This window comes from Ambystoma mexicanum, chromosome 12 (genome assembly GCF_040938575.1).
Source record: "Ambystoma mexicanum isolate Mex_15411 chromosome 12, UKY_AmexF1_1, whole genome shotgun sequence".
NCBI lineage: Eukaryota > Metazoa > Chordata > Amphibia > Caudata > Ambystomatidae > Ambystoma > Ambystoma mexicanum.
In genome coordinates, this window is record NC_090936.1 from 1,066,133,389 (window position 1) to 1,066,155,392 (window position 22,004).

The 22,004-nt window shown below is 44.2% G+C and overlaps 1 protein-coding gene across 1 annotated transcript in view; it reads right to left on the reverse strand.

The window, feature by feature from the left end:
• The window catches only part of LOC138514720 (collagen alpha-1(VII) chain-like), a 1,453,166-nt gene that overhangs the window by 883,508 nt on the left and 547,654 nt on the right, over positions 1 to 22,004 (reverse strand). The window contains exons 37-38 of the mRNA XM_069630120.1: positions 7,322 to 7,393; positions 6,370 to 6,429 (exon numbers count right to left, since the gene is read on the reverse strand). Coding sequence (XP_069486221.1) covers positions 6,370 to 6,429; positions 7,322 to 7,393 — 132 coding nt within the window. The remainder of the gene's footprint in view (positions 1 to 6,369; positions 6,430 to 7,321; positions 7,394 to 22,004) is intronic.

Consider the following 22,004-nt stretch of genomic DNA (forward strand, 5'->3'; position numbering starts at 1 on the left):
CCTTGTATCGTTATTTTGCCACAATTCCCTTAGAGGATTGCTTTTGTCTGAATGTTGTTAAGATGTCCTGGAAAATCCCAAATTACACAGAGATTCTGGAGCTAGTACAAATAGGACTCAATAACGGAAATCGACAAAGTGCAAGGCAAAATCCAGATTTATTATCATCAAAATAAAGCAGGGACAGCATACACGCATAGAATTATTGGCGCTCTCAATGGTTACATAAAAAACAATGGTTTATATATTCAATTTTTGTCATTACTAATGTCATACCCTAATCTTGGTTACCAAAACCTACGGGGACTGGGGATTGGTCAAAGGGATTGACTAAATATGCATTCTATAGGGGTTACATTTCTAATAGGGTAATACTTGTCTGATGGCTCCTCCCGAGACCATCTCTAAATTAATAAAGGATAAAAAGACATTGGGCCTCATTACGAGGTTGGAGGTAGCCTTGCCGGTTTTACTGGCAAGGCTACCTCCAGACCGGCAAGAAAATCCGGCACCCGCGAATGGGCAATTACCAGGGAATTCCGGCCCTGCCGGACCTGGTAATTGCCCTTTTGCGGGTGCCGGTGCCGGTAGATCCCCATTCCCATTTGAGCCCCTTAGGGCTCATTACCGTGCATGCGCTACAGGCTTGCTGTGCTCACGGGTGCCTTTCATTCCGTCAGGCCAGGCCTAGCGGAATGAAAGGCACCCGCAAGCACAATTCAGAGTTTGCCGGTCCGGTAACAACGGTACCAGAAAGCTTATGGTACCATTGTATCCAGACCGGCAACCTCATAATGAGGCCCATTATATCTACAATGAGCTATTAATTAACATAACACGTAATGGGCGGCCTAAAATCAGGGGTTTTGGTTGGTTGTCTTTCTGCTGACCAACCTTGGGTAATTTACAGGTCGTCAAGACATGAGTCAGACAGAGGTGGGGGAGAGAGGTCTGCAGCTGCTTTCCTTTCAATTAAAGAAGATACCATCCCTCCTTTTTAGGCCATGAGCCAGGGTGATCTCTTTGTATTTGGCCTTCTGTGGCGTCTCGTGTCTGAGTGTACGTGTAGGGAGTAAGGCGGGTGTCCTATCTCTGTTCATTGCTAATGAAAAGACAGTGTTCTTCAATCATGGGTCATGTGTGATGGGAACATTTTGGAAATTATTTCACCATGTATTTATTATGATTTTAACTAATATAAATGTGAGTGTTATGGTTTCTTTTACCACTGGGGACACTCTTGAGTTATTTATCATGGAGTCTTTTGGCTTATAGTTGTCCTGCACCTGGCAAACAAAGACTGGCTGTATTCGTAATTAATCTGAGAATATATGTCTTGCGTCTTATTTCTTATCATTATCTTGTGTTTTCACTCTGCAGTTCCTATCCTCTCTTATTCATGGAAAACCTTGGCTTAGGTTGATAGCTACTGTCTGAACTCTGCGCGGATCTGTATTTCTGTGGTTTCAGCATTTTCTGTTCGCTCGAAGCCTTGAGTCTTTTCTTTATCTGGAAGCATTTTGCAGCTTCCATTTTGGAAAAGATGGCTGCTCATTCCTCTCGTGTTTCTATATCAGTCAGCTATATTCACGTGTCATTCATTTTGCATTCAGCTTTTACAATGCTTATGTTAGTATTCGTCATGTCTTGTGGTTGCCATGTTAATATTCTTCATGTGTAAATCCATATATTACCTAGTGTACGTGTTCTTCATGTTGAGTGCACATTTGCTTCAAGTCGGTGTCCAGTCAAAGGTGCGATTACAAAAGGTTTGAATGCAAAAGGTGAAAGTCAATAGGATCGAAAACAAAAGGTTTGAATGTTTTTTTTAAATTATATATTTTTTTGGGTTTCCGTTTAGGTAAGAAAAGTGGTTTCTACCACAAAAACGGGGGTTGGGGTGCCCCCCCCTAAAAAAATGTTTTATAGAACCTTTTGTTTTCGGTCCTTTTGACTCGAACCTATTGTATTTCGAACCTTTTGATTCACACCTTTGACCTATAACCCTTCAAGTCGAATGCATGCACATGTATTATTGCAATGTTAGTTTTATTACTCTTGCCATTTTTAGCTCTGATTGTTCATACCTTGTCGTACCTGCCTGGGATATGGGTGGTACGTAGCCTTAGTGAGTAACGTTTCTCACCTGTGTGGTATTGGTTGGGAAGGGGCAGTAGCTATGGATAATGTATTCATCTGTCTCCTAACAATGTAGCAATGATAAACCTGGAAATAGCCAAGTCCCCTTTGGAATAAACACAGCTATGCACAACTGTAGTGGTATGGCCTGCAGATAAACCCAGTTTATTTGAAATTAATTGTCTGAAAAAGATCAAAGACTCCCTAAAATCAAAAATGACACTCAGATAAACAGAGAAAAATGGGAGATAAAATATAGATGGGAAATAGGGAAAGGTATAGATGGAGTGGGAGAGCAAAATGAGAGGCATCAGTCAGAAATATGGCAACCATCAAACAAAAGGGATGGGAACAATACTCATACCTCTGACATGAACCTTTTCTGTTCTGTTTGGTAGAGCCTACGAACTCTTAGGAGATATGCAAGCAAGCATACAGTGTGCGCTGCCTTTGTTTATTCTTGCTAATGCCTTCCTCATCCTCCTCTAAGCATGTTGAATGTGCTGGCGTCATAGCAATTCAACACAGTCACAGTGCAACTTCACTTCTAAATTGTTCCATTTAAGGACAGGATATGATATCTTGAAATGACAAGGTTGGCCTCTGCTGCTGGCCTGGAGGCTAATGTTGCATTTGGTAGGGTGGCAATATGTGTGTTGAGGGCAGTGCCCCAGACAAGACTTTGAAGTAGGAGTATTTTACTCCCTATTTTTTAAAGCTGGGAGTAAAATGATTTTTTAGGGAGTAGAAAAGTAGGTACCATTGAAAATGGGAGTATTTTATAAGTGAGTAAAAACTGGAAAATGGAAATGTGTTTGTGATAATTATTCCTTTGCACCTAGTTATTCATAGACATTAAAATAGTACATGTTTACTTCAAATCAGGCAGCAATAATAGTAGTTTCTTCCTGTGGTACTATGTGCACCACTGGTCCAAACATTTCCATGGAGCTGCGCGGGTGAAAGCAGGCACACAAGCTCCTATCAGTTTCCTGTATTTTGTTGCGAGTATTTTTACTCCCCATATTTTTTTTTTAGAGTATTTCCCTATTTTTAGGGAGTAAAAGTGGCTGATACACCCCTTATCCGTAGTGCTGATAGGGGGTATTTAAAACTCTGTGTGCTTTCACCCATCACCAAACACACAAAGAAGGATACATGCTCACCATGGCTGCCTCTGGAAACTGCATGAAGGAAAGAGGTATTTGGGAATATATTGACTGAATGAACTAAAATGCACTTCTCCATGCTGCTGATGAGTTTGTGTTAATGTGAACTTCCACAGGTTTTAATGTAATGTGTCTTGAAAGGGGACGTCAAACATTCAGCTGCCTATATACCTCCCAATAACTCATTTAGAATGTTGCTGGCAGATTACCCATGGCTGGGAGTCTGCTTTGGAGAACATTATTTTATGTTTTGACCATTATAATGCAATCTCTCCGGCTTGCAGTTATACATTAGGATGAATAGACTGGGCACCCTAATATTTCATCCCTATGTTCTGCATGTTTTTAATGCACACCTTCTGTCTACCTTGATGGGATGTTAGCTCCCCACATACATACACACACCCATGCTGTACTTCCACTTGTTTCCATCCTGGAGTTTTCTTTTAATTTTTCCTTCCAAATTTTGATTTAATGTTGAAGGTAATTTTTCACTGTAAAGGGAGCTTCGCTCATTTTTCATTTACTTATTCTCCCCCACTCTTCAATTTTAAATATAACAGACGTTTTGTTACACAATCACTTTTATGATACATTGTGCTATGTTATTGAAAATTATGTTAGGTTCTGTTTTTGCCATATTGCAATGTCATGCAAAGCAGTGGGAAAGTGACATATCACACTCTACAGTCAGTCAAATAATTGAATACATACTTATGTCACTCATTTTAGGAAAAGGGCCACATATTGTAGACATTAAAAGCCGACTTTATAACCCTTCCTCACCTATAATCACCGTGCTGCTCTGTATTAACAGTACAAGGTAACGCCAGCTCAGGTGGTCGGGAAGGGTGGGTGGGGTTGGAATATGCAGGCTAACTCACAAAAAAGCCTAGCCTCTGGCCAAGAGGAAGCCAATGCCAAACACATCTATAGCCATCGTAAAGCTGCTAGCAAGCCACTTCAGGGCAGCCGTGTCCGAGGGCCACAGGAGCGACAGACCAAAATCCACCCTTATTTAAGAGTGCTCGAAATTCCGCTCAGCTTTCCTGTCTAGAGAACCTGATCGTTCATGGTATATGGCATAAGTGGAAGAGTGTGTTCTCTCCCTTTTGGGCATCGTTTGAAACACCTAGGCAGTGCATGAAGGCCTCAGATGCCATTCAGACTCAGCCTACAAGCCTTATAATGGCCTAGAGTATTGTCCTTAATGTGAATGTCTCCGTTGACGGTTCTAGGTAAAATATTCGAAAACAAAAGGATCGAATGCCTTTTTTTCAACGCAAAAAGGATCGAAAAAAAGGGTTGGATTTTTTTTATTTTAATTTTTTATGGAGGGTTTCTCCCCAAACCCCCATTTTCTCTTTTCAAAAAACTTTTTTTACATATAAAACTAAAAAAAATATAAATAATTAAATAAAAAAGCATTCAACCCTTTTTTTTCAATCCTTTTGGATTCGAAAATAAGGTCATTCGATCCTTTTATTTCGATACTTTGACTGGACACCTCCGTTGACATATTTAACCTGCCATGCATAATTTTACAACCTTACCTCTTATCGAATTCCACGCCATTGACTTTTTTACCAATTCATTACTTACAAGGAAGACACACGTTCTTTCTTTTCCACTAAAGGCCAATGTGCTGTGACTCAGGGTGGGTAGATCCTTTTGTCAATTTCCCCTTTGATGTCCCCCAACACTGACTCTGTACACAGCCAATTCCTCTGACATCTTCACCAGCGGCCTCAACTTTACCAGAACCCAATCCGGTCATCAGCATCAGGTAATCCAATATGACTATATGGTCAGTAGCTCCCTACAACCTCCTATGAACTCTTCAGCACACCTCAAAGCCATCATGTCTCCATGTAATACCACCACCACACTAGTAATGGTCCCCATGGAAGTTTTGCTAGTCAATGAGGAATTCTGTGATGCCTTCTTCTAATCAGTTTTTCTTCTGGTCAAAACTTTACGTTCATCCCAACATCACTACCACTCACCCTTATTTTTATTGTGAAAACTTGCTCTGAGCTAAGTATGTACATTTTAGTCTCACTGACTTTTCCCAATCTTCACTTTCCGGCTCTCCTTGACCCTGTTTCCTGTTCACCCCACAGACCGCTGCCTGGCTGCCACGCTTGGCACAGTCACAGTTCACCTCTACATGTACACAAGAACTTATTAAGGTCAAATAAAATAACAGATCTAAGAGTACTGTTACCCAGTGGTCGCAGTATGTTCCCTGCTGGCCTCACTCTGCTCCGCACCCACAAGCAACACAAACCCCCAAACAAATGCGCGTGCTGTTTAGGGGAACGTTCTGCGCACTGCACTAAAGTGCACGTTACAACTTCTTCTTACACTTTTATTTTAAAACGAAACCACTCCGGAATGGTTTATAGCAACAGTAAAACGTAACTTAAAAAATTAGAAGAGCAGCGCTCCAGACCGCTCCTGTCGCGCCGCTTCGACCACTGCTGTTATCATCCCTTGTGTTTGAATGTAAGTGTGATCCATAGAAGGCGACACTCAGAGCCTCTCGAGGAAGAAAATACATCAATATGTTTTTCCCATTTCAAATAAATTGTCAAACAAAGGTTTTGTTTAAAATACTGTCTTAGTTTGCATTCCAGGCAGGACTGCTGCCAGTAGTAGGTAGTGTATATATGGTCCTATAATTAGCAATAGATGTGAACTAACCTGAATTTTAGGTAGATCCAAATTCATTAGTCACTACACTCAGTGATCTAGCCAATTCTTTTATTTTATTTTATAAAAGAGCCTCCTTCAAAACCCATTGATAGGCACAACACAGGCTCCAAAAAACTCAGTGAGCAGGATCAGGAATGCCTAGATTCTAATGGCATGCTCATTCTCGAAGCTCTCGCAAAACCGAAAGCCTTGGCAGAGGCCTTTCATGGCTAAAGTTACTGGAGATATAAGGACAACCCTTGCTCAGCCACACGTTACAAATAATTCAATAAGATATAATGAGTGGCTCTGCACAATGGGACTCAGCAGACTTCATAACAGGCGTGCTTGTAAATCAACATACCTTTTTCCCGAGCTCGCCTTTCGCACCGGGAATCCCTGGAATGCCAACACCTTGGACTCCCTGCAAAGCAAGTCGACACCATTGGCAATGTGAAGATAGATGTACTCTAGAAACATTACAGTAAGTATCTGTTAATATCTAGGTCATGCTGGGATTGAAGTTCCTACGAGCTAGTCACCACCTGCTTGTAGCAGCTTAGAAGATCTTGGTTGCCTTGACACCAGCAGATACCAGGAGGTCTTCTCAGGCCAACTTGTGCCATACAAAGAAATCTATGGAACATGAACGCAGTGTTCTTGGGTGTAAAGGAACATTGTCCCACTTCCAGTACACATTTAAACAGAACAGGTCTTATATAACAGACAAACACCAAGAGTCTACATCTCAAGTGGAAGTTAGATGTGCAGCATGCTGTGTACTAGCCCTTCCTTGTCTGTACCTAGCTAATTCTCACTAAGTGATGCCTGGAATCAAGGAGCTGCTTTAGGCTCCAGCTCACCTTGATGGGATGTGCAAGGCTGCACATAAAGGTTTGGTCTTCATGAAATATCTGAGCTTTGATGCATTGGAACAAGGTGTCAATTGCTGGCGTCAAGGTAACCAGGATCTTCTAAGCTGCTACAAGCAGGTGGCGACTAGCTCGTAGTGGTACATTAGATTACTCGTCCCTCAACCAGAGGTACCAGGGAGAGATGGACTGACATTGCGGGCAAACAGAATCCATGCTTTCAAAACAATGAGAGAAGAAGGCAAGAAGAGATGTGATGTTCCACTGGCACTCTTAATGTTCTCTAAAGCAACTTGAAATTAGAGTTCAAAATGTGCAAGTCTTTCTCTTTCTATAGGCTCCCTTATATAGTTCCCAGCACCTGGTAGGAGATAAGGATGCCCAGGGTGTCAGCACATGTTGATGAGTGTACCTCAAACTAAGTAGCTTGGTTCAGTAAATTACCTTCTCTCCTTTCTGGCCATAAGATCCAGGAGTCCCATCAAGGCCAATTGGGCCGGGCAAACCAGCTCTACCCTGCGAAAAAGAAGAAAGACACGTAAACAAAAAAACACATTGTAAAATGTACAACTCTTCACACCAAACATCATGTCCAAGCATTAGACAACACTACATTAAGGCAGTAAAAGCAATGCTGAAAAGGCAGCATTCATGGGCTATCCCTTTGCTATGTAAGAAGTACCCACTGTTGGGCTTTAGGTAACATGTATAAAAGCGTGTGTGCATCCCTGTTTGAGGGATGAAAATGCAGATGGGACCACACTACTGCTGATCCACTCAGATGGATTTTCAGAACCAGCCCTGCGGGAGGTTTCAGAGAAGCCACCCTAGGTGATGAACAGAGTAATTGACACTGAAAGCGGTATTTAGGTAGCGCAGCAGAGCAGTAAGGCAGGACTTCAGGAGCTATGAGGTGGTGTGATGGTCCAGTGAGAAATGCAAGGTTAGAAAGAAGTAACAACAATATTAGACGTCAAAACACTTTATACAGGTAACATCAAAGGTTTCCACCCCAAAAACAATTCTGCTCCAGGAAGGCTCTTCTTTGTGTTGGAGAGCAGCAGCCGCAGGGGGACAGGTCGTGGGCCACAAAAAGCGGACCTACAGAGTTCCAAGTGAAACACGGATCAGGTTCAAAACGGCGATCAGGGAAAAGGCTGCAGGACTCGTCCTTTCATCTGAAATTTGGGCTAGGAATGTGCAAGCCCACCAATGATTAGAAACTGCACCATTCATACTGGCAAGGGCTGTCCAGTCCTTTCCCCCATCTGCCCAGCAGCAGTCATCACTGGCTGGAATGTGGATTGGGACAAGACAGACCCAACCCCTACACATTGCCAAGGGGCACACACTGTCACTTTTCTCGAAAAACGTAAGGTTTTGCGTGGAAAGGGGTTTACCATATATGGCACTTTCTCACAAGGACAGGGCAAAAAACGTGTGGCGTGGCCATTTTGAGTATTTATTAATATTTCATAACGCACTTGTGGAGGAGGTCCCGGGTGGGGCTTGCACTCCAGTTGCCCATTTTGAAGTACAAAGAACATTCACGCCGAGATATGTGACGTACAATGAGAAACTAAACCAGCCGAGAGCCGCATTAGGGCTCTGCCCAGTGCCTATCAGAAGAGCAATAGCTATTGAAATACCAATAACCAGACAACCATGGACAGTAAGGTATCCATTGAGAAAACCCTACCAGCAAATGACACGAAATGAAGATTGCTTAAATACTGTCCAAGAAGAAATTCAACAGGACTTAATTGAAGATTAATTGTGACATCACGAGGGCCCAGATGGACTCACAGATGAAAGAAACGACAGTCAAAAGATGACACACAGAGACGAAACGTCACAAATAAGGACATCATGAACTTAGAAGGAGAGTCGATGTTGAAATATAAAGAAACTTAAACTGTAAAGCAGGATGAAGCTATTCGACCAGCTAACGTCTCTACATATGTTTGAAACCACAAGAAGCTAAGGAAACAGTGTGGCTTGCTATGCTTGTAGAAGAATAGAGCGGCAAGCGCCACCTATATATCTACCTCAACAAAGCACACTATATAAGTGAAAGTCCACAAAAGCAGAATTAACCCAGGTTACTAAGGGTCAAACAGGACAGGATTCGTATTCCAGCTAAAACAAGAAAGACTGCGGAATCGAAACTCAGCAAGAGCAGCTCGTGCCTGGGAAGTCAAGGTCAGACCAAGAAAGGGACCAAGAAAGGGAGGCGGACAGTATCTTTGGAGAATCGAAACTTAAGAACAGAGCAGTCTGCCCCGTGAAGGTCAGGATAAGGAGACCCAGGCAGGTGGCAAGCCGAATAAAGAATTAAATGCACAAATAGAAGGAAAACCAAGCAGATTCACAGTGCGCTAGCACGTGACCAGCCGAGCGAGAAGAGGCACCTACGCCTGGCTATCTCCCGAGCAGAAGGTACCATAACTTTTCATGACAAGAAGCTACAGTTAAGAGGCCGACCACAGACAACTAATTGACAGATAGCACTGAAGTACTGATTCATGGAAGGGAGGTGGGTGAATCTTGGGGCATCCTGCACCTGGTTGACCATTCTGCGTGCTGCTAATTAAAGTGGAGTATTATGCATGGGGTTGAAGCCAACCCAATCATAGTGGACCAAATAATCTAGGGTCCTATAGATAGTAGAACCAATGGGACGTTGTACTCTTAGTGACGTCTAGGAGAGTAATGTTAGAAGGATGGGCTTAGACGCCCACCTAATAGTGTTTATCAAATCCCCTCACTCTGTTACCATATACAGGTATAGCACCTATACTTAAGTTACCTCTTCCAACCAATAGAATTGCATGACAAACTTTTGAGTGTTACATGTCAATGATGACGAATTTTGGGTATAACTGTTACTGTTTGCATGAATTCATTGGGAGTTGAAACGAGACGGGCTATTGCATCACTGTTGATTGCCATGTTTCCCCGTTTTCTGTACTTGTCATTAAACGGACTCCCCTTTGCTGAACCATTGAGTTGTCCTTATTGATTGGTGTTGGAGTAGTAAATCCTACATCTCATCCACCTCAAGGTGCAGCTATCTCGTCTTAAAGTACTACAGAGCAAGCTCTGACTCTATGGGCCGGTCAGGGGTCACTTGCTCTCGTTGTACACTTGGTAGCAGAGGATGGTTGGTGACCATCAATTATTGATTATTGATTAAAATAAGACACCTATTGACCGTTGACATAAAGCAACTCTATGTCTTCGGCAATATCACAAGTCATTTGCCATTCGGCTGAGTAGACCTTGAAGCTTCCCATAGACAATGGTAGCTAAGTAAGAGACTGCAGTTGGGGCCTGAAGGGACCGGTTTTCCCAACACATCCCTTCCCATTCCTACGGGCAGCTGATCGGGTGAAAATCTGAAGGAGGTGGTAACGAAGGCGGTGATCCCGAGGGTCCATAGACGAACAATGAGAACGGTGAGTGAAGCAAAAAATTGAGTGCTTTGGCAAACAGTGTACGCCTTAAGAACAAGTAAAGGGAAAAGGTAACGGAGGGAGGAGGAAAAATAAAATAGTCAGAAGTAGAGAAGACTGTATATATACATAAGGGGATAATGACTTGAGGATAATTGAATAAATAAAGTTCACTGGGGTGGACACCCGAGAAGAGAGAGGTTACCAGGGCAGACACCTGGAAGTGAGAGGATTCGCCTTATTCCTGCGCTTTAAATATAGCAGCCAGAAGAAACGTGTACCCAGAGTCCCACATAATGGGGAACAATTAGACTACCGCAACATTTAAAGACGTTGTAAAAGGGGTTCGTTTAGACTCCATGAAGGGCTAATGATTAGAGGCAGAGATACCTGTGTCCAGCTGGTGTCTGTCTAGTCTGTTAAGTGTCTGTCTTACATGTTTTGTTGTGACGTCATATGTGAAATTTTTGTTAAGAAAACTGATTGCGCGATTCGATAGCTGAGACAGAATCGCACATGAATTGATGTTTTTTGATCTAATTGGTATTATCAAAATGTTAGTGGAAAATTTGGATTGGAGCTTGCAGTGTTTGGTGCTCGCTCATATTGTTACAAGGTGTTTAAACCACACAAAAGCATTAACAAGTGTTATATAAGAGGAAAGAGAACAGATTTAAGCATGGAAGACGTAACCCCATTAGCACACTTATGCAAGCATTTGCCAAAACATGCACCCAAGCTAAAGACGTATAGCATCAAATGGGTTAAAGGTACTGCCCACAAGATGTTTATGACATGGCCACAAAATGGGTCTTTATCTAAAGCCGTCTTACAAAATATAACGACATATTTGCATGCCACATATACAGGCAAGAAGCTAGAAAAGCGCCTTGCTATTCTAGAACTTTGGAAGATGTATGAACAGACAAAGGAGGAAGAGCCGCCAGCAGATTGGATACTAAATGTATGCACAGAGGGGGGTGTAACGCCTAACGCGCCACCTGCCCTGCCCAAAACGAAAACCAAAGAAAGTAAGGACGAGGGATTATACCCGTTAAGGGAGCTTAAAGCATCCAGGGGGTACAGCAACCCCGCATATGAGTCACCTACATATAGTAGTGATGACAATCAAGGGAAGGATAAGGACAAGAATCTTACCTCCGCAGTCCCAAGGGACAAGGGGAGATGCGATAACGAACGGAAGGATCAGGCACAGACAAGTGCATCTCTCGACAAGGAGAGAGAGGGAAAGAAATGGAAAGGAAGTGAAGACAGAACTGATGAGATATAATTCACAAAAGATGAGTGGATGGGAGGACAAATCTTATTAAAACTCGATGGGAAAGGAAGTGATGACGTGAGACCAAAGGCGAGGTTAGATGATGCAAAGAAAAAGGAGAAAGAGAAGGAGTTAAGAGACGAAAGGATAAGAAGCAAAGATAGACTAAGGCGAGAACAGCTGTATCGCGAAAGCAAGAAAAAGAGCTTGATCGCAACCCGATAGCAGCCTATGACCAAGACAGACAGAAACAGCAAAGGTTAGAAGAAGAGCAAAGGGTACATGAAAAAAGGATAAGGAGACGAAGAGATGAGGAAATTTGAAGGGCAGATGAACATAGAAATTAAAAGAGAAGGAAAGAATATGGGGTCAGAGAAGAGGCGATGAAGCGCAAAGAATTTAATGATGATATCGAACGTAAGCGGAGACAGAGGGCACGCAATCTCGAATATTTGGAGAGGGAAGTCAAAAAACCCGATCCAGTTGTAGACTGGAAAGACATTGAAGAATTCTTTTCTGCGTACGATTCAGTACCAGGCACGTATAGGGCAAATCTTGAAAATGACTTTGACACCAGAAGCATTGGGGAAACGATCGATAGAGTATATGATGAAATAGGGCTAGAACAAATACCTCAAGGGAGGACGAGCGATTGGGAAGCACTCAGCTGTTTGACACTGAGGATGTCACCCAAAGTAGTGGAAGTAGGAAACTGTCCCTGGATAGATTAGAAATCAGTATGAACGAAGAAGACACAAGATATTGCGTGAATTGGGGACAAACAATGTCCAACTCCGAAGTGGAGGAGCACGAGGCAAACGAGGAAGGGAGACGGCACGAAAGATGACTCCCTAGGCAAAGAGGGATACGATGGTCAGGCACTAGCGAGTCCGCACCGAGGGCATCAGAGTCAGCCGCACAGTCTGACCGACATGAAGGAGTGCCTCATGGTCAGAGTGGGGTGTCGTCACCGCCCTATGTAGACAGACTAAGGACATTGCCAGGTAGACAGCGACACAGGAATATTACCCCTGCGATAGACAGGAGAACTATGAGAGAAGAGAAAGAGGGCTGTGCATTCCAATTTCCGTTCCTAGAAAAGGGGGGAGCAAAACCACAATATATTCCATGGCCACAGATGGATCAAGAAAACTTGAAAAACAAGCTTCCAATGCTGACATCGGGAGCCGGAAAATGGATACACGAGCTAGAAAAAATGATAGGAGGAAACACGCTAGCTATAGGGGACATTAAAGGTCTCCTGACCACCATACTTGGTGAGAGAGCAGACCATGTGTGGACACTGGGAGGGTCCCCTGGTGTAACTACAATCAACAGCGCACATGAAGGAGCACCATTTAACAATTGCAGAGCAGCAGTATGGAAAGCACTACGAGTGCTTTACCCAGACACTTCCGATATGGGAGCTATAATAACTTGAAAAATGAAGGAGTCGTAAGATCCGTTAATTTATATACAGACGCGTGGGTGCTTGAAACACATGAATCTTGGACGAAATCAATACCTGTGTTTTACCATATATTGTGCCAAGGTTTGCCAGAACCAGTGCAGAAACAACTCAAGAAATTGGTAGGAGTTGAGGCTAAGCCTTGGCCTGAAATACAGTTGACTATCGCACATTGCTGTAGACTGTTGCAAGAAAAGAATCACAAAAAGGAGGCAACTGAAAAGGGTGAGGAAGCAAAGCTGGTGCAAAATTATCAAAGTATGCTCTTGAAGGAGCCATGCTAACTAATGCAGCTGAACATAACATGCAGCAGGTGGCTAATCCACAACAGAATAACCAGGGTAACATAGGGTTTTACCCACGGGGAAGAGGATTTAGAGGAAGAGGATGGCAGAGCAATCAGGGAGGTTTCCAAAATAATCAAGGAGGCTTTCAAAATGTGCAAAATGCTAACCCAGATATGTGAAATGGATAAATCATCTGGCCACCGCCAGTATGTTGGCTGTGCGGAATGACAGGGCATTTGGTGCGCAGGTGCACGTCAAGGCATGATGCAGAACCTCCAAGGAATGGGAGCAGGCACGGCAAATCCACCTGCAGTTTTAAAACAGGACGTTGCACAGAATCACACGGTGCAGCAACAAGTGCCAGGAGCACAACAAGGGGCGCAACCACAAAGCATGGGGAATTTTCCACAAGGACAATCCCAACAGGCACCTCCGCAACTACCATAGACCCAGAACCCTGGAAGAGGAAGCAACACTAGGAATGGGGAAAATTCGCAAGTGCACAGTGGGCCAAACTTATATATAAACCAGGACAGATCACTGGGAACCCTGATGTCCTCTATCCTATCAGTGACACTAGACCCTCATAGGGAACCTAGAGTGGATGCCGTTATAGGGGGTAAAGAATATTCCTTCCTAGTGGACACAGGTGCAACATGCTCGTGCATAGGTGAAGGCAAGTTTTCCTTGTCCGGCGAGGACATATATACTCAGAGTTTTACAGTAGCTCACAGTCGAGTTCCCTTTACAGACGCACTCCCAGTCTCCATAGGAGAGTGCGAAATGAATGTACCTTCATTATATTCACGTCAGACCCCGGTAAACATTTTGGGTTGAGACTTAATGAAAAAGTTGAACATGACAATTTCATTCACTGAGGAGGGCATAGTATGCTCCACTCCAGGAATGCACTATTCAAATGTATGCGAAATGATTAGAGCATACTCAGGACACATAGCCATGAGGGCCATACCATTGGAGCCAGAAATGTTCGCATATGGCATGCATGTGTTTATGACAGGATTGCCAGGCCTTGCAGACAGAACCATGAGAACCCCTGATGAGTTTTTATTTAGACCACGGATACCTATCAAGTATTTCCCTTGATGATACACACAGCAGCAGTGCGAGGAAACAGCGGTGGTTGATGGGTACGATGATGAAGGCAGACAATGGTGTGCCATTATCGCCATCAAAGAGGGGCATCGAGTGACTGATGTCACCGATGATGATCTGTTTGAAGAACAATCAGACACAGAAGAGACAAGGGTGGAAGTGAGTCTCATCTTTTGGGTAAAAATTATCAAAAGAGAAGTGCCTCCGAGAATGATGTTGGCGCTGAAGCGTCCAGAATATTTTGATCAGGATATAGCTAAAGTGCCTGTCTCAGTGTGGACTACAGGACCCTATGACATAGGCCTCTTGAAGGGGGTGGGAGAAGTGAAAATTAAACTAAAACCAGGAGCAATTTTACCGAGAGTCCACAATATCCCTTGTCCAGAGAAGCAGATGAAGGGATTTTTAAGACAATTTCTGCTATGATAGACCAGGGCATCTTAGTGATGTCAGAGTCCGCATGTAATACAGCAGTTCATCCTGTCAAGAAATCAAAGGGAGGGTCTTGGTGTTTAATTCAGGATTTATGAGCAATAAACAATATTGTTGAAGCCGAGTTCCCTTTAGTCCATAACCCATCTACAATTCTATGTAATATACCCGTCGAGGCAAAATATTTCACGGTGATTGACTTGAAAAATGCCCTTTTCTCAATCCTGTTACACCGTGACTCACGAGATCTGACGTCATTTATGTTCAGACAAATGCGTCTGAAAAGCACGAGCTTGCCACCCTGTGCTGTGAGTCTCTGTCTCTTTTCAACAGAGTGCTGCAGATGGACTTAAGCAACATTGCATTAGAAAGTATCGTCTTGCAGTATGTGGATGACATCCTAATCTGCAGCACCACAGAAGAACAATGCAGGCACGATTCTGTTCAACTACTGACTATAGTGGCTGAGAAGGGTTATAAGGTTGACAAGGAAAAGTTACAATATTGTCAACAGGAAGTGCTCTACATAGGCCAGCTAATCTCACATGAAGGCAAGAAGGTGACCCCAGAAAGGGCTGAAGCCATAGTGAGCACGGCTAAGCCACACACGATAAAGCAAATGCAGAGCTTTCTAGGCCTGTGCAACTATGTTAGGGCATGGGTTTTCGATTACAGCTTTTATACTAAGCCTTTACTTCAGGACCTAAAGAAGGCCCAGGTGACAAAAGAAAAGATTGAATGGTCTGAGACAATGGAGAAAGGGTTTACTAAACTCAAGAGAGCGATTTGTATAGCTCCAGTTCTCGGAATTCACAATTATGCAGAGGAATTTTACCTGTTTTCGCACACTGATGGCAGCGTTATGACGGCAGTGCTCACTCAAAGAACCTCACTGGGGTACAAGCCCTTAGCATATTACAGTGGGAACCTGGACCCAGTAATGAAAGGCCACTTCCCATGCGAACAAAGTTTAGCTGCCACAGCGTTCGCCATAGAGAAAGCGCCAACCATTGTAATGGGATGTTCCATGATGTTATACGTCGAGCACTCATTATTTGCCATTTTAGAGAAACCAAAGGGCACATTGACATCTCAGAGAGCTTCTGCCTATGAAGTGATCATATCAAACCCATCGATCAAAATAGTCCGATGTAAGATAGTGAACCCAGCTATGTTTATAGCAGAACCGGTCACTGAAGGAGAACCGATACATGACTGCACAAATTAGGAAGAATTCTATGATGAAATGCCCAGGATGAAAGAAAATGCCTTGGCAAGAGGAGAGATCGTCTTTATTGATGGGTCTTCGAGGATCGACCAAAGTGATGGGCAAAGATATACAGGCGTCACTGTAATGAAACACATAGCAAATGGAGAATTTTGAGTACTTGTTAGTACGCAAATACCATCTCATTATTCAGCACAGGCTGCAGAATTATTGGCGTTTATACTCGCCATTGAGAATCACGCAGACCAGGAAGTAACGGTGTATAGTGACTCTGCCTATGTGACGTCAACAGTGCACGCAGGCTTAGCGTACTGGAAAAGGAGGGGCTACCTCCGAGCGGACGGCACACCAGTGCAGCATGCAGCCTTATTGGACAGGCTGATAAAAGCTCTACAGTTCCCAGTGGGCATAGCGGTCGTAAAATGCGCCGCCCACCCAAAAAGAGACTGATTTTGTCTCGTGTGGAAATCACGCAGCAGACACGGAAGCCAAGCGTATGGCATCCAAAAGTGAGAAGTTATGGAAGTGGAAGTGGCATGCACCCATGATAGAATGATGGTTGCATGAACCACACCGGAAGCCTATAACGATCTTGGGCAAATGTAACTAATGGAGCTCTAAGGGGAGGCACCACAGGAAGAGAAAAACTTGTGGAAACGTCGAAGGTGTTCTTTAAACCCCTCTGACAGCTTGTGGCAACAAAACAGCACTGGTAAACCAGTAATGCCAGTAGCCCTACTAAAAATAGCGCTGGAACAGTTGCAATACGCGACGCACATGACAAAGGAGAATCTAGCAGCAACGCTCACGGAAGACTGGTTCATACCGAATTTAGCAGAGCATGTTGCATTCTTTATGGTGAACTGCATAATCTGCCAGCAATTCACTGCTGGGCACACATTAAAAGTAATGAGAGGAGTCATCCCCAGGCCAAATGGGCTTATTCAGCACTTCCATGTCGATTACGTCGACATGATTCAAGTATGCAACAGGTACAGTTATTTAATTGTTGTGGTGTGTCCATTCTCTAGATGGATAGAAGCAGGTCCATGTACACACCCAAACTCTACCTGTGCGGCCAAATTCTTAGTGAGGGAAGTGTTCCCCAGGTGGGGGGGGGGGCTCATTTTGTAAATGCAGTCTTTGAGCAGATCAGCTTGCTGCTTGGCATAAAGCACAAGTTCTCATCGGCGTATCATCCAGAAGGTAATGGAATCTGTGAGAAGCTCAACGGCTTGTTAAAGGAAAGGATAGCCAAGTTGAAGCTTACTCTAAAGAGGGGATGGTTGCAATGCCTTCCTCTGGCACTGTATGCTCTTCGTGCTCAACCTGGCTCCGACCATCATCTTACGCCACACCAGATAGCCACAAGAAGAAGAATGAGAACTCCCCTCACACCCTAAGATAGAGCTAGATGTGACGCCCCATCGACAGGAGAGGTTCTAGGATCTGAAATGCAAAATTATCTGAACTGCATGACATCTTGCCTTACTGTAATTTCAGACCAGCTGCAGCGACGACGAACAGGGTGCAGTGCAGCGCAGAACACAGAAAGAGACACTACTCAGCTCAAGGTCTACGTGTTCCACTCGTCTTCCCTGGAGACACCGTCTTAGTGAGGAATCACACAAGGAAACGTGGGACGAGCCAAGGTTTAACGGACCATTCACATTTAAAGACGTGACTCCATCCGCAGTCAAGCTGCAAGGAAGAAGAGCTTGGATCTTCCTGTGTGATATCAAGCCATACATCGGAGGAACCCCCCCTCCCTGCACCCCAACGCAAAGAGAATACAGACAACGGGGAAGAACCACAGCACGTGCAGACAAGATCCATGATGAGGAAGAAGGATACATGACTAGCAAAGTAAAGACAAAGAACTTTGGAAAATTTGTGGCTTAACCTGAACACTTCCTCTAAGCAAAAAAAGGGATAAGGACATAGAAAACGGACTCTCTGTGCATCCTAGTTGCAGGGTGAAGAAGAAAATTGTGCGTATAAACCACAACATGTTGTGTCGACTTCGTGGTTATATATTTCAACTTAGTGTTAAGATCATACCCGTCACTGGTAGGGACGCTCACCAGTGTCAAAGACTTTCTCCAAGATCCTGAAAATGAAAAAATAATAAGACAACTGCTTACTGTCATTGCCGAACAATTTATTGTACTCACTGAGTACAGGGAGAAAGAATCCAATGAACCCACCACAGGTGGAAATAGATGAACTCATCAATACACTTTTCTTTCGCATAATCAAAGACTGTCCATCTATTGTCAGGAGAACAACTGATACATTAACATTCCTTCGAGATACAGCAAACACTGAACATTTGAGCCATCTTTTAAATGAAGCAATTATTTTGGTCGCACTCCACGTGACCGGACAGTGCAGACATTGTTTGCGTCCAGGAAAGAACATATAATCCAGAATCTCAACAAGGACTGGACAAATGTCCCTGTCACTAGAAGACAGAAGATTGGCACACAATGTTCCCTTTTTGCCTAGTTACTGACTTTCCAGAATTAGTGGGGTGACCTATCGAGGTTCACATCTTCACCTTTATCAGAGATCCAGCCAATATCGCACAGATGGAAATGCTCCTGCATGGAATAATACTCCAAGTAGAACTTTCCAACCATCAGAGAGATTATCTGAGGAGATTTTGAAGAAACTTTCCGCCAAGGGACAGAGCGAGCGAGTAGAGACAAGAACCTGATTTGTTATATTTGTTGTCATTTTTTCCTATTACTTCATACTGACCAGTTTCCAACATGTCCTCAGGACTGAAGCAGATTCGCGGGGTGGACTAGGAACTCACGTACTTTGAACATACACAGTAAAAGTGACTCATCGAGTGTTATTTTAATCTATTTTTTCCCATAGTTTAGCAAAGGAACTGTATCCAGTACTAAGAGACAATCATCACTCGCAAGAAGGGGGACACTTGTGAAGCACCTGACACTTTTGACGCAGAACTCGAAGAACGACATTGGGTGGGGAAACAAGAACATTGTCATTTGGCGAATGATCGAGATGGGGGCCCAGAGCAGTAACCTGGTCCTCCCACAAGCAGAGAGGCACCTCCGCTTCTCTGGAAGAAAATGCTATCGCCTTATATTTTGAACTATAATGTATTTATGCATTGTATTCATCATTATTCTACTGTAACTTTTTATTGGTGTTCGAAGCGTTCCGATTTCAGTGCACCCACATGATGATACATGCATGAAACCCACAAAAGCACCCAGACCTTATATAGTCATTCCAGTCCCTAGAAAATCTGATGGTAGAGTGAATGAACTTGAAATGAACGTGATTAATAGTGACATGCACACCTTTATGGTAACGAAGGAACAGGGAAGCCGGAGACTGGGTCGGTATAAAATGAATGAAGACAAAACACTGACAACAACACACACACATACACACACTGAATGCACATGAACCAGGCCTAGTGTCAATGACCACAGAACCTCAAATGAAAACAGCAGAGAAGATGAGACTACCTACCGAAAAACTTTCACAGGAGATAGTGAGAAAAAAACAAGAAGAATTAAGAGAAAGGCCAGCAGAAGCAGTAATATCAGAAGCCCTCAAGAAATCAGAAGCGACCTCAGAAAAACTCTCTGCAAGGACACAAATGTTAGTAGACCTTCTATATCCACACATAGCCAGAGCAAGAAAATGACAAGAGGAACTGAAGAACAAAACAACGACAGAGGCTGTATTACCCAGCATGCATATTCCAACACAGGGGACAAGTAGCAGGCCTACCATACAACCATATACCAGACCAGTGTTAGGCTGGTTAGCATGGGCACTTGCACGCAGCAGAGAAAAGATGCATGATGACCAGGAAAGAGCAGCCAGACTCTTGTCCACTCAAATGGCACAGATGAAGAAGCCTGCACCATGGACCAGGATACCTGAGAACCCTCCAGCAAGAAAAAGCCATACAGAGGCACTCAGAGATGTAGTTATAGCAAGCTACAGGAAAACATTAAAAATCAAGAGAAGATAATAATGAACTAAACGATTACCTGGACAGCACAGCACATCTAGGGAACAACATTTGTTAACAGCACATGAAAGAAGTTGGAAGACGAAACTCAGAAGGAGAATGCTTTGTTTGTGCACTTCTACCATACAGCATGGGGAAATCCAAGATCTTCGTGGGTGTAGAAATTGATGTCCCAACAGCACACTGTCTGTCACACGAAGCAATGTGCAACACTATAGGCCAGTTCATGGGAAGTGATGCCTCATTGATATGGGCAACTGAAACAGATTATCCCGATGAAGATGATTATGTTCAGGACATTAACACGAGAAATAGAGCCCATACTAGGAATCACGTGATCAGGTACGAGAAACCTGAAGTAAAAGGAGCAGGAATAAGATGGGAAGTAAACCCGAGACTGGACGTCCAAGGAAAAAGTCCAGAAGAGGCTCAAATTTGGAAAAAAACAGGCAAAAGGCAGATTTGGGGAACAGTACTTTCAGCAAACGGATGGGAAGAAGGAGTAGTGATCTGCCGAGCATGGATGGTCCTTGGAGCCTGCAAGGAAGCAATAGAAAACTCACAGAGACTGTGCAAACTACTATGGCCAAAGCCTACAAGATTACTGACATGCGTCGAAGACAGAGGAGAACCCTTGTAGATAGTGCCACTAGAATGCCCGAAATTGTGCTTCAGGAACAATGGCACAAGGAAGATGGGAGAGAATCAGAACTGTGGACGAATTTTTGAAGCTCCAGGAATAGGGGTGTACCGAAATTCGGCTTCGAGTAATTATTCGGCCGAAATCCGGCTTAAATTAGCTATTCGGCATTCGGCCGAATAATTAATTAATTATTACTCGAAGCCGAATAGGTTCCCCTTTGTCCGCATACATGTGATCCTGCAAGGAGCAGACGGGCTACTGTGCAGGTCTTGGCTCTAGTGTGAGCCTCCCCAGGCCCCTCTCATTGGAAGCGCCTGCTCCAGCCCGATGAAACATGAGCTTCTGGCAGTGAGCTCAGTGCCAGTCCCGCAGCCCCTCCCCCGGGATCACACAACAGCAGGCAGTCAGGTGGCCTGGGGCATTCCGGGAACGGTGTCTGCACGTCGGCAATCCAGGGCTCCTGCAGCACCAAACACCGAGGGACGCTGGAGAGAAGAAGGACCTGAGTGTGAAGTGCAACAACCAGATCGGAGCACTGATGAACACTGAGCATAGAATGAGGCCGAACACTGAGCATAGAATGAGGCCGTGTAAGTGATAAACGAACGAATGGCCCAGGACTTCAATACGACCACTCAAGCTACGACAATACCACCAGTAGCCAGTGGGGATCCGCTGGTGAAGAGACACAGGCCCACACAATGTTGCGGCCTGAGGAATTAACCCTGCGTTACTAAATACTGCCCTAGGACACGCACATAGGACCTGAGAGGGTTGGCCAGCACACCCCCTCTGAGAAGGGCTCCCATGCAATCCGCACAGGTCCGCCAGATGAAAGACAGGGGCAGATAAAAAGGAAGTGCCCGAATGAGATAGGGCGAAATTAATAAAACATAGAGGGTACAGTACGATCACTGCCAGTCCTGAAGCCCCTCCCCCGGAATCACACAACAGCAGGCAGTCAGGTGGCCTGGGGCATTCCGGGAACATTGTCTGCACGGCGTTGGCAACCCAGGGCTCCTGCAGCAGCTGCACAACCCGGGAGTAGGATGAAAGGGCGTCAGAGGCGGGGGCTACAGCCCTGCTATCTTCACAGCAGGGCACCAGAGGCACCAAAGGCAGGGACACCTGGTGCTTTTCCCAAACTGCATGACAATGTGTGCATACTGGGGGCTCACCTTCCTGGGGTGTGAAG